Here is a 12693-nt window from a genome sequence, read left to right as displayed (position 1 = left end):
CTCCTCAGTCCATGAAATTTTTCAGGCAAGAGTACCGGAATGGGTTGCCATTTCCTTTTCCAGGAGATCTTCCTGACCAAAGGATGAAACCTGGGTCTCCTGCATTGGCAGACAGGTTCTTTGCTGCTGAGCCACCAGGGAAGCCTCTGACTTAGCAATACTTGTGTACAGATTTACAAGCTTTTGTGGGTTTTCATGTCCATTTGCTTAGTAAACTTGGTAAATAAAAGCCTTTTCAAAATCAGATACTAGTCATTCATTAACTTCATTGTTGGTTTATTTTGTATTTGTATTCTGATTAATCTTTTGGACTTTGCCTTGTAGCTAATTTTCCCTCTAGAGAAACTGAACTTTCTCATGCATAAAACTGGAGAATGTGGAAAACAATTGAGTGCTAATCAAAAGCATTTGTCATGAAGGGGTTTAGGAATAACCCTCAGGAAGAGGCTCTCGTCCTGCCCTGTGAGCGGTGGGCATTTTCTGTGTTTGTGTGAAAATGGGATCTTACCGTAGTTACCTTGAGGTTGACCTGTGTGATTGTCAGCCGCTGTTTGTCTTCCCTGCCGAGAGGTGTGCTCTTATGTTGTGTTCATGCTCGCATCTGCTGACGGGCGTGTGAGCTGTCCCCTGTTCTTGGCGACTGCAAATGGCACTGCTTCGAATGTCGTGCACAAGTCATGGTCATCGCCTCAAATATCTAGGAGTGGGATGGTGGGATCAGATGGGAAGTGGAGATTAGATTCCTTAAGGAACCGCTGCCCTCTCTCCAAAGCGCTTATACCATTTGTGTTCCCACCAGCGTGATGAGAGTTGCATTTCCTCCGCAACCTCCTGACCACTTGGACTGGCCAGTCTTCATTTTAGCTGCTCTGATAGGCACATGACGGTAGAGAGGTAGCCCCACGAATCCTTACGAAGAAAGGTCTCCAAGACTTTGTCGATAAATGGAAGGGGGAGTTTTTGCAAACCAGTATGTAAATTATGAAACCCACTTCTGAAAAGGAAAAAGAAAAGAAACGCTTAGATGAAAGTCTGTCAGTGCGTCAGGAAAGGCTGCAGGCTGCCACACACCACATGGGCAGGGGAGGCAGGGTGGGCCGAGGATCAGCCCAGAGGCTCCTTTGAGGGGCTTCTCAACAGAATCCTGGGGCAGGATGGGGAGGGAGCAGGTGGACGGGCCCGAGCGGCATGCCTGAGGGGCTCACGGCGTGCCCCACGGTGCTCCTGCCCATGTTGACCAACGCTATCACAGCCTTTCAAGTATCACTAACTGAACAGACTCGGTCTCCTAAACACCGCAGACCTTCCTAACTTGTAATGAAAACTTAACGCAGTAGTCTTAGGGAGTGTGTGGATGACTTCGTATATGTATTTTTACCTCATCTTTTTACATTTCTATCTTTATGTGTGTTTTCTTATTTACATATTTCTTATAGTGGTACCTGCTCAAAAAAGTATTTTTATAAATAGGACTGAATGGTCAAAAGGCCTGGAGGCTACTGGTCTGTAGTCGAAGTATGAATGATCATGGACATCTCCACAGTTCCTGCCCTGAGCCCTTCTTTCTCCACCATGTGAAGCTCAGTTCCTGCTTCCTGCTCTCCCATGAAACTAGGGGTAGCTGGGCTCCAAGCCCAGGTTTAAAAACAAATGTGTCCCTGGGACGGTGATCTCACTAGTGACCGAGGGGACTGCACTGTGACATACGGCGCTGGACTTTGTATCGAGCAGTCGTGGGCTCTATTTCTGCTTATTTTTGTTGTTCTGCAACGAGATCTATTACTCCACCCTTTCCTTCTCCCATCTTCCCGAATAGGAAGCGGGTTAGATGGCCACAGATCCTCTCTGGTAGCATCGAGTAAGAAGAAAGCCACATCTCAGAATTTCAGGGCTCCGGCCTCCTCCCTCAGCTGTTTCTAGCTCCTCCCAAGTTCCTTGAATCTCAGTGGGTCCCCCTGATTTGCTGGCCTCTTCCCGTTGTCCCTTCGCCACGTAGTATCTAGGCTGTCACGTTGGTGAACATGCGTTGTCCTAGAACCGCCCACTCAGCCCTCCCACTCCCTCATGACTGGTCGTTCCTTTAAATGTGTGTTGATTGGATTTGGTGCAGCAAAGTTACTGAATTTCCACTTCGGTTCCTCCAGGTAGGAAGGCCAAGGAGATTATCAACAAGGCCCGGGAGAACCTCGCCAAGATGATAGGTGGGCAGCCTCAGGACGTGATCTTCACTTCGGGGGGCACCGAGGTAAATAGTCCAGAGTCTTGTGTTCTTTCAGCTGTCAGTAATTTAAAAAAAAGATGAGGTGGTGCCCTCTTGGTATTATGTCTTTTAAAGAAAGAGTAATGCTTTGTCCTGGTATTTTGCAAATTAGCCTGATTATTAGGCACCATTCATCCTATAAGTGAATTCCAGGGGGCTGATAGGATATTTGTTACCTAACATATGAATTAACTTGCTTGCATTGCTGTCTCAATAAAGAGAGTTTCTCCGTCGTTTTGCCCTGGAATCATTCCTTTATATCCCCAAGTTTACCTTATTAAGAGGTTTGCAGTCAGAATGGCCATCATCAAAACATCTATAAACAACAAATGCTGGAGAGGTTATGGAGAAAAGGGAACCCTCCTACATTGTTGGTGGGAATGTAAATTAATACAGCCACTATGGAGAATAGAATGTGTGTGCTTAGTCACTCAGTCATGTCCAACTCTTTGGGACCCCATGGACTATAGCTCGCCAGGCTCCTCTATCCATAGAATTCTCCAGGCAAGAACACTGGAGTGGGTAGCCATTCCTCTCTCCAGAAGATCTTCCTTACCCAGGGATTAAACCCAAGTTTCTCGCATTGCAGGTGGATTCTTTACTGTCTGAGCCACCAGGGAAGCCCTATGGAGGTGCCTTAAAAATTAAAAATAGAGTTACCGTATGATTCAGCAATCCCACTCCTGGGCTCCTGGGCATATACCCAGAAAAGCTGAAAACCCTAATTCAAAAAGATACGTGCACCTCAGTGTTCACAGCAGCACTATTTATAATAGCCAAGACATGGAAGTAACCTAAATGTCCATCAACAGATGAGTGAATAAAGAAGATATGGTACATAAATATAATACATGCTGAGTGTAGTAACTCAGAGATAGACAAGTATTATATGATATATCTTATACATGGAATCTTTAAAAAAAAAATGATCCAAATGAAGTGATTTATGAAACAGAAGTAAACTCACAGACTTAGAAAAGAAGCTATGGTTACCAAAGGGGAAGCGGGGGCAAGGAGAGGTAAATTAGGAATTTGGGATTAACATATGCACACTACTATGTATAAGACAGATAAACGACAAAGACCTATTGCACAGCACAGGGGGCGATATTCAACATCTGGTGATAACTTGTAATGGAAAAGAATCTGGAAAAGAATGTGTGTATAACAGAATCACTTTGCAGAACACCTGAATCCAACACAACATTGTAAATCAACCATACTCCGATTTTGAAAAAAAAGGAGTGTGAGGTTTGACCCATTTGAAAGGTATTTCTTTTTAAACAGATAGAAGATTCTCAATGATAGTATGATGGCATCAAGTCCTCTACTCAAGTCATTCTCACCACGTCATTTCCTGAGGGTCTTTCACAGGTGATGTGACTGTCCACATTAAAAAAAAAAAAAAGAATCTGCAGCTAGATTATTAGTAAATTTTACAAAGTTATTAGATTAAGAAAATCAAGTGTATTTTTATGTATCAGCAACAATGCATATTTATCAAAGTACCAAAAACTTATCAAAGTATCAAATACTTAGGAAATAAATCTAGTAAAAAAGATTTTGTAAACCACTCCCCGCTCCAGTACACACACACACTGGGAAAGGAAAAGAATTTCTTACCAAGAGCCTTCAAAGCAGTTCGGAATAACTGGAGCATGTACCACATTCACAGATGGGAAGACTCGGTGTAAGTGCGTCAGCTCTTTAGATCTTTGGATTCAGTGCGATGTCGGTCAGAACTCTGACTCCTTTTTTCATGGCGCCTCACTGTATAGAAATACAAAATGCCAAGAACAGCCAAGGCTTCTTGAAGATCAAGAATGCGGTGAATTGCTCTATGAATTAAGACAGATGGCCTTAGGGCAGTGAGAAACACCGGGCCAGAAACAGGGCCACACCTGAGTGGGCCCTTGTTCCGTGGCGAGCCCTGGCCCTTGAGATGCTGAAGAGCGATAGATTTCCTAAATACAAAAACCTTTAACCATAAAAGATTGATAAATCCTTCCACCACCACAAAGCAACCTGTAGTTCATCAGTGAACCCTGAGGGAAGTCAGAAGGCCAGCCAGGCATTGGGAAAAGACGCTTGCAGCAAATAACTGACAAAAGACTCGCATCCAGAACACACCTGCAGACAACCCAGTAGAAAACAGGCAAGAAGCGCATTAAACCACGCACTGAGGAGACGCCCTTGTGGTTTCTACATGGGAAAAGGTTCTCAGCCTCATAGCTGGTCAGAATCAAAGGTAAACAGCAACATGGGCGCCTCTGCCCACCCGTCAGCATGGAAGGAGTAAGGCGTCCGACGGCAGGAGGTATCGAGCACAGGGCAGGCGGCGGCCCAGGCTGGAGACCACACTCAAGGTGGGCGGGCACCGCCTGGCGAAGCTGAGGCCGTGTCGCCCTGTCAGCCAGCTGCTCCGCTCGGCGACATGCCAGAGAACAGGCCGTGTGGACAGAGGCAGGTGGGGCCGCTTGTGCCGCCTTCGTGACAGATGGAGACCAGGGGTGACCTGCACGTTCCTCCACACAGCACGGACGGGTGCTCATGTCTCTGGGCAGTCCCAGGTGGAGGGTACCAGCCAGTGCCCTGTGGTAGCCGGAGCACTCTCAGGTGTGGATCGAGGGTGCCAGCCCGAGACTAAGCTGACCCCCGCCAGAGGGGCCTGGTTAGGGGCGGGGGGCTGCTGACAGGCCTCTGGGCAGTGACCACCCCCACACACCAGGTCCAGACTCTTGATGGCCCGAAAGCAGCCGCCCCAGCGGCCCTGTGGCCATCTTGATCTCGTCTGGGGCCGGGTGCCAAGCAGCCTGTTGACCTGAAGGCACGAGGTATGTTTTCAGTGGTGGCCGACTGGTTCGCACAGGGGCTGTTGTGTTCCCAGCACCTCCGGGGCACTCGGCATGGGGTCCCGTGCCCCTCGGTACCCGCAAGTGGAGGCGGCCCGGCAGCTTTGTCAGCTTTCAGTGGGTCGAATCAGCTCTCAGTAGGTCGGATCAGCTCTGACCTGAGGGCCCCCCTTTCTGGACCACTGCAGGCAGCAGTGTTCTCAAAAGGGGTGACCTGGGACTTTATAAAGAACCACCCGCCACTCAGAGAAGCGCATCCAAGCCCCCCATCCTGGCCCTCTCCCCTAGCCACCCAGTTTGACGCGTCTCGGGCCTTGGGGTCCCTGCACTGACTGCCTCATTCTCCTGCAGGGCCCCCTGTTTATACTCTCAGAACCTTTCAGTCCCGGCCGCTGACAGTGCACAAGGCTCCTCACCACCGAGCAAGCACAGCCCCTGCCTTTGCGCAGGCGGTGCCTTCGGATACCTGAATAGGTTGGATGTTCAGCTGAGAAAAAGATCAGTTCAGTTCAGTTCCATTCACATGAAGGTCAGGAGGCAAATAAGCAAAATTGGTTAGGAATGCTTACGCAGGAAGGAAGACAAGCAGGAAAATGATTGCCATACAAATCAGGGTGGTGTTAGCTGGGGTGGAGGAGGTGGTGATTGGGGGGCGCCTAAGTGGGGGCTGTGTTTTTCCTCTTGATCCAGGTTATTGTTACTCAGATGTTCACTGTCATACTTTCTCATTAAATTTAACATTTCTATGCTCTTTGGTATGTACGTACGTTATATTTAATAACAAGAGTGAAGTGAAAGTCGCTCAATCATGTCCAACTCTAGTCCATGGAATTCTCCAGGCCAGAATACTGGAGTGGGTAGCTGTTCCCATCTCCAGTGGATCTTTCCAAGCCAGGAATCGAACGGGGGTCTCCTGCACTGCAGGCAGATTCTTTACCAGCTAAGCTACCAGGGAAGCCCATATATAATAATAATGAGAACAATAATAATAATAACAGAAAAAGATTTAAAACAAAAATCTCCCACCTCATCTCCTCAGTGATCCACTTCCTGTCCCTACAGGAGACCAGTGCTGTTAGTTTCTGTTGAGTCCTGCAGAGATAGTCTCTGCCTTAAAAGCAGCTATGAGTGTAGATAATTTTACCTTCTCTCTTTCCCTTTTTGCCCCTTCAAGGAAGGATGTGGTGGGGAGGGGTGTGTGTGAATGTGTGTGTGTGTTGCCCTTTTTATACAGACTGTAGGATGCTGGTTCCAGTGTATGCTACCTTTTCCTTTAACAAGTGCCTTTGAGGTCTTTGGTATCAGCCTGTGGAGTGGCCCCTCGATGCTACAGCTGCTTGGTGTTCACTAAACAATGTGTAATTATTTACCAAGTCCCATTATTTGATAGACATTGAGGCGCTTCTAAGATTTTGCTGCTTCATCTTTGTACACTTGATCAAGTTCACGTCCATCGCTTTGCTTCTGTGCAAGCAGAGCTGTAGGATCAAGTCCAGGAAGTAGACCTCCTGAGTCAGAGGGCTTATTTGATGGATGCACCAGGCGGCCCTTAACAGGGGTTGCACCAGTTCACACTCCCACCAGCGATGGGTGCCTGGGCAAAATATGCTTTTTTAACAGATTTAGAAAATTTTCAATGTATAATATTGCTTAACAACAATAACAAAAATCAGAATTCACCAGAAGTGAATTCTGACATTTCTGAAAATTGAAAAGCCCCAGATCTTTGCAGTTGGGTCTTTCAGAAGGCGCAGCTCAGGAGCTGAATTTCTTTGAGACCATTTTTTCCCACATTAGCCAGAAAAGAAACTACAAATGAGAGCAGTTGTTACTCGACGGGTCCCCTCGAGTGGTTATTGTAAGTGACCTTTCCGCTCTGTCTCTGCAGTCAAATAATTTAGTAATCCAGTCCATGGTGAAGCACTTCCACAAAGTCCACGCTGCCAACGGGGACACAGGCAGGCATCCCAGCCCGGTGGACGGGGCCCTGCCCCACATCATCACCTGCACCGTGGAGCACGACTCCATCCGCCTGCCGCTGGAGCACCTGGGGGAGGAGCGCAAGGCTGGTGAGTGGCCGCTGGCTGGCCCCCACCCGCCGGCCATGCTGTGGTGCGACGCTTACACGGCCTGTGCTTCTTCCATATTTTCCCTGAGGGACAAATCGTTCAGTGTGTGGAACAGGTTATTTATCACCGAAGGATGCATAGACTCTTGTGTGAGATCACACACACACAGAGACACACACCACCATAATCAGTGTGTAGAACTGGTCATTTATCATCTAATGATACATAGACTCTTGTGTATAATCACACACACACCACCTCCTGGTTGCCAACTTGCTTACTCTCCCATAGTCCAGTGCCTCATAAGACCTGAAGACCTGCAAAGAATTGCCATTTTGCTCAATCCAGAGCCCACCTCACCATGAACTCTGCGTTCTTTACATGGTATGGTGGTGGTGTCCAATTTTTTGCAGCCCCATGGACTGTCTTACCAGAGTTTCCTCTGTCTGTGGAATTCTCTAGGCAAGAATACTCGAATGGGCTGCCATTTCCTCCTCCAGGGGATTTTCCTGACTTAAGGATCAAATTCGCATCTGCTACGTCGCAGGCAGATTCTTTACCACTGAGCCAGCAGGGAAGCCCTTTGGGTACGATAAGTAAATGCTTATTTAGTAGCACATCTATAAACACTAACTGTGCTTTTCATTCTTTGATTTTAATCATTAAATCTTGGCTTCCTCCCTCTGGTAGAAAGGAAAAGGACGCAGTAGACATGACTTCTGGTGGCAAAAACAAGAACCAGTGCCCTCCTGCAGGGAGCCCTTCTTGGCACAGAGGAGGCTCGGGCCTCCCAGGTGGGGGGCAGGGGTGGTCCAGGGCCCCCAGGAGGTGCCCCTGCCCATGGGTCTGAGGGCAGGTGGGGCTTGCCCAGCAGTGGCAGTGGTCCTGGTCACTTCCGGCCCTTCCTCCACTTTTCCTGTGAAGTGGCATCCCGAGACATAGGGTATCAATACTAGCTTTTCAAAACCAGTTTTTAAAAGTCATCGTTCTCAGAACAGCAGAGGTTGAACTCTGCTTGGAATAAGACAGTGCTTTTCTGTTCAGCGTTCACCTTATTACCTGATCTGCCTGGAAACCTAGGGAGAAGCAGGGAAAGTGTTTTTATCTTAAGAACAAGAAGTGGGACCGAACTGCTCGGTCTGACTGTGAGCCTTGTTACTGGTTTTCCTGTTTAACTGTTTTCCTGTTCAACTACTGGAAAGGTTTTTCTCTTTGTGGTCTTCCCTGAGTGGACCACTTTAACTGAAACGAGTCAGGTCTGACTTTCTTGTCTAAACTGTAGTTCCTTTTCATCCCTGTTGCACTTGTGCAGGGAAAGGCAACGTAATACATTGTTATTAGTTACTGTTACATGTTACCTCCTTTAAAATTACACAGGTTTTTACAAAGTATAGACACAAAGGGATAGAAATAATGTGAAGATCTGCAGAAAGGCTTCAAGGAAAAGCAAAGGTTCTTCCCCGACAGACCCCGCCCTGAGGCAGCCGCCCTCGAGTCTGCCTTCAATACTTTCTCCCACTCAGTATTATCATTTTAGCTGCTTCCACTTGAATACGTACGCGCTTAGAAAAGTCATCTCCATTTCTCGGTTGTCACTCAAGCACCTGTCTGTCGACTCCCTGGTGTGAAACGGGGACTTGACCTTGCCTGTCTCCCACCCCTCCACCTCCACACTGTGCAAGTGGGTCTGCTTTCATGAATGTCCGCTTTATGGAGGCGGAAGTCACATACTATACCCTGAGCCCATTTGAAGTGTGCATCTCAGTCTCTTTAAAGTGCATTCAGAGTTGTGTGACCATCACCACGACCCTTTATGATGCCTTTCCTGTTCCCACAGAGGACCTCGTTACTTGTGGCTGTAACCGTTTCCCTCACCCCTGGGCAAGCTGGTCCACAGAGTCGTCTCTGGAGACTGGCCCATTCTGACTGTCATGTGAAGGGAATCATCGGATACGTGGTCTTTGTCACTGGCTTCTGTCACATAGCACTGTGTCTTCCAGGTTCACCCGCATCATAGCCTGTGCCAATATTTCCTCCCTTTTTATGGCTGAATGATACTCACATTTTATCTGTTCATCATTGATGAACATTTGATATTAATATTATGAATAATGCCATTGGGAGCTTTTGTGTAGAAGTGTTTGTCTGGATGTGTGTTTTTGTTTCTCTCGAGTATCTACCAGGAGTGGAGCTGCTGGGTCACGTGGTAATTCTGTGTTTCACCTTCTGAAGGCTCTGCGTGTTTAACCCTGACCTTTGTATTCCACAGGAGTTGCCCCATTTTACATTCCCACCGCTGGTGCCTGGGGTGGGGGTGGGCTTCCGATTTCTCCGGGTCCTTGCCAACGCTTGTCTGCTGTCAGTGTTTATTACAGCCATCCTAGCAGGTATCAGGTGGCTCTAATGGGTGGGTTTTAATCTGCATCTCCCTGAGGACTGACGATGAGGAGCGGGTGTTCATGTACGTAATAAAGAGACAAAACTCCTGGCTGGAGTAGCCTTTTCTTCGCTCCCCTCTGAGTCCCACAGTGGAGGCACCAGCAGCAGCCGTCTTTTGCTGCCCCCCTGCCCCCCCCACCCCCACTCCGGGAGCCCGCCTGGGCCTCCTGGCCAGGCCAGCGCCTCTGCCGCCCACTTGTGAGTGTGGGGTGGGGTCCTCGGGTGTCAGAACCTGGTCCTCCACCTGCCTCCGCAGTCGGCGGCCCCCCGCCCCGCTCTCCACGTGTGCACCCTGAACTCAGCTGACGTCTGGGTCCTTTCCTACTCTTTGTGGAGTTAGTTTTCACCTGTCCGCAACCTGGGTGGGCTTCCCTGTTGGCATTAACCTGATGCCACCATCTCTGTGTATTCTGGGCATGGCTAAGAATTCCTCGTCCGTAAGGTGCTGCCCATGTTGAGAAATATATCCATTCCCTTGTTTCGGTGGGATCTTGAGGGGGAAGCGGGTGTGTCGTCTTCAGCATTTTGCACCAGAAACCTGGGCTTAGTCACCCTGCCTGTCTTCCACCTGCAGTAGCAGGGGTCTAAGCGCCGGGGCAGTGCTGGGTACAGGAGGGGCTTAAGGACTGCTGGGTCAGTGCCAAGTGAGTGAAGGTCACGTTGCTGGCACCTCAAGATGCTCTTGTGAACTAAGGTGTCTCAGCTGCTCACAGGCCCCTCAGCAGAGAACAGAGGGTCCCCAGAGAGACCCCACCACTGAGGCTCATTGGTGAAGCCTGCAAGCCACTGTCTGTGGGCCTGGTGACAAAGAGTGGCTCATATTCCTTCAGTCTTCTGAAACTTCACAATAAATTGCTTTTTCACTGTGTCCCGATCCAGAGAGGAGGCCTTGTTGGGCTGACTTCACGTTTGTGTCTTACTCCTCAGAGGTCACCTTCATCCCCGTGTCCAAGGTGAATGGGCAGGTGGAGGCTGAGGACATCCTGGCGGCTGTCCGCCCGGCCACGTGCCTGGTGACCATCATGCTGGCCAACAACGAGACGGGCGTCATCATGGTGAGTCGCTGTCCTCCTGGGGAGACTGATGGGGACGTGGGCTTCTGGCCCAGCCTCCCCTTTTCCTCCATTCTTTAGTCTGGGAACTTCCGCCGCAGCCTTGCTCACGGCTGCTCATTTCTTCGACTCCGGCTCTGTGGAATCAGAGTGACCCGCCCGCTGTCTGCTCTCCCCTCTCCAGCCGGTGCCTGAGATCAGCCGGCGAGTCCGAGCCCTGAACCAGCAGCGGGCGGCGGGGGGGCTGCCGGAGGTGCTCGTGCACACGGACGCCGCCCAGGCCCTGGGGAAGCAGCGCGTGGACGTGCGGGACCTGGGCGTGGACTTCCTGACCATCGTGGGCCACAAGGTTCGTCTGCCTGACGCCTGCCCTCCCGCAGGGGGCTCAACACCCGCGAGGCTCACCCCTGAGCAGAGCCCGGGGCACCACTCCCCTCCCTCACCTGGCATGCCCGGTGTGCCCACTCAGCAAGGCCCTGGGTCGAGGTGCCGGGCGGGCTGTGGCCCTGTGGCCAGGCAAGGCTGCGGAGGGGGTAGAGAGAGGGGTTTGGGGAGGTAGGGAGGAAGGGGGTCAGGGGGTGGTCTCAGGTGGGCTTAGCCCGGGAGTGAGTGTTCTCTACAGCTTCCCAGGTGGCGCAAGTGGTAAAGAACCTGCCTGCCAGTGCAGGAGACATAAGAGACGCGGTTCAATCCCTGGGTTGGGAAGATCCCCTGGAGGCGGGCACGGCAGCCCACTCCATATTCCTGCCTGGAGAATGTCATGGACAGAGGAGCCGGGCGGGCTGCAGTCCATGGGGTTGCACAGAGTCAGACACGATTGGATGACTGAGCAGCTGCAGAGTATTCTCTGCACGCCCAGCCCACCCCCACCCCCACCCCCACCCAGGGACGGAAGATGCCAGGCTCAGCAGTGAGGGCTTGTCTAACCTGACTCACAGGGCAGCTCAGACAGCGAAGGTGTGGTTTTAGCGACCCTCAGCTCTAGGCTGTGCTGAGGAAATACTAATAGTTAGCAGTAAAGACCCTTCTGAAGCTCTTGTGTCTCTCTCCAGCAGCCAAGAGAACCGGGAGTATTTTTAGTACTTTCTTCCCAGCTGGTTCCCAAGGGAGTGAGTGTGCCCACCTGACATGCCGGCACGTAAAACTTCTCCCTAATGAGGCTGTGAGAGCGGGAGCCGCCCACAGGATAGCCCTCGGCCACCTCTGGCTCCAGCCCATCCATCAGTCTCCCTTGTGGCAGGCAGGTGCCCTCTGCCCCTGAGCTGGGGCCCAGCGTCCAACACCTGCCCCGCACCCGTGTCTGGACGGGTCCCGGCCACGAGACCGCAGAAAGCAGGGCCCTCACATTACATCTCCGTGTCCCTCCCAGCACGTGCAGGAGAAGGTGCCCGAAGGTTCTTGCTGGATGAGTGACTGGCTTTTCCTTTCAGTTCTACGGCCCCAGGATCGGAGCGCTCTACGTCCGAGGGCTTGGTGAGCACACCCCTCTGTACCCGATGCTGTTTGGAGGCGGACAGGAGCGGAACTTCCGGCCAGGGTAAGGCAGGAGGTGACCGAGCTGTCTGGGCACCGGCTGTGCCATGCGTGTGCAGGGCGGCGGCCCTCCCGCCTCTTGGAAGCGCTGCGATAGAGCCTCCGCTGATCCAACATGGCCCCACTGGCTGGCTCTGCACTTGGGACCCACGCACGCACCATCTTGCCGGAGAGGGTTCAAAGCAGATGAAGGAATCTGTCTTGTGGCTGCTTCAGTGCGTCAAGTTCCTTCTGTTATTTGGGCCCAGCTGACAGTAGAGGGGCAGCTGCACCCCGCCCCAGCGCCGGCTGAGATGTGCTGTTCCCCCTGACTGTGGGAATGCGCAGGGCCACAGGGGAGCATCTGGCTTCCTCTCCAAAAGCTCCTGTGTCCTCAAGACTTGCAGGCAATGGGGGCGGGGCTAGCACCACACGTGTTGTCAGAAACATGATAACAAGAGGGAGAGACCAGACATGCGCTGGGTCCCTGGCATTTCTTTTGCCTCCTT

At 51.0% G+C, this 12693-nt stretch overlaps 1 protein-coding gene across 10 annotated transcripts in view; it reads left to right on the top strand.

Annotated features, from left to right (window-relative positions):
• SCLY (selenocysteine lyase) overlaps positions 1-12693 on the top strand; it is a 30578-nt gene that overhangs the window by 5824 nt on the left and 12061 nt on the right. For all 10 annotated transcript variants that reach the window (XM_069583895.1, XM_069583884.1, XM_069583920.1 and 7 more), the window contains exons 3-7: positions 2145-2245; positions 7001-7181; positions 10548-10675; positions 10857-11021; positions 12103-12209. In XM_069583895.1, coding sequence (XP_069439996.1) covers positions 2145-2245; positions 7001-7181; positions 10548-10675; positions 10857-11021; positions 12103-12209 — 682 coding nt within the window. The remainder of the gene's footprint in view (positions 1-2144; positions 2246-7000; positions 7182-10547; positions 10676-10856; positions 11022-12102; positions 12210-12693) is intronic.

Source organism: Ovis canadensis, chromosome 1, assembly GCF_042477335.2.
Source record: "Ovis canadensis isolate MfBH-ARS-UI-01 breed Bighorn chromosome 1, ARS-UI_OviCan_v2, whole genome shotgun sequence".
NCBI lineage: Eukaryota > Metazoa > Chordata > Mammalia > Artiodactyla > Bovidae > Ovis > Ovis canadensis.
The sequence above is the reverse complement of the archived record's forward strand: the minus strand, read 5'-3'. Positions and strand labels throughout refer to the sequence as shown.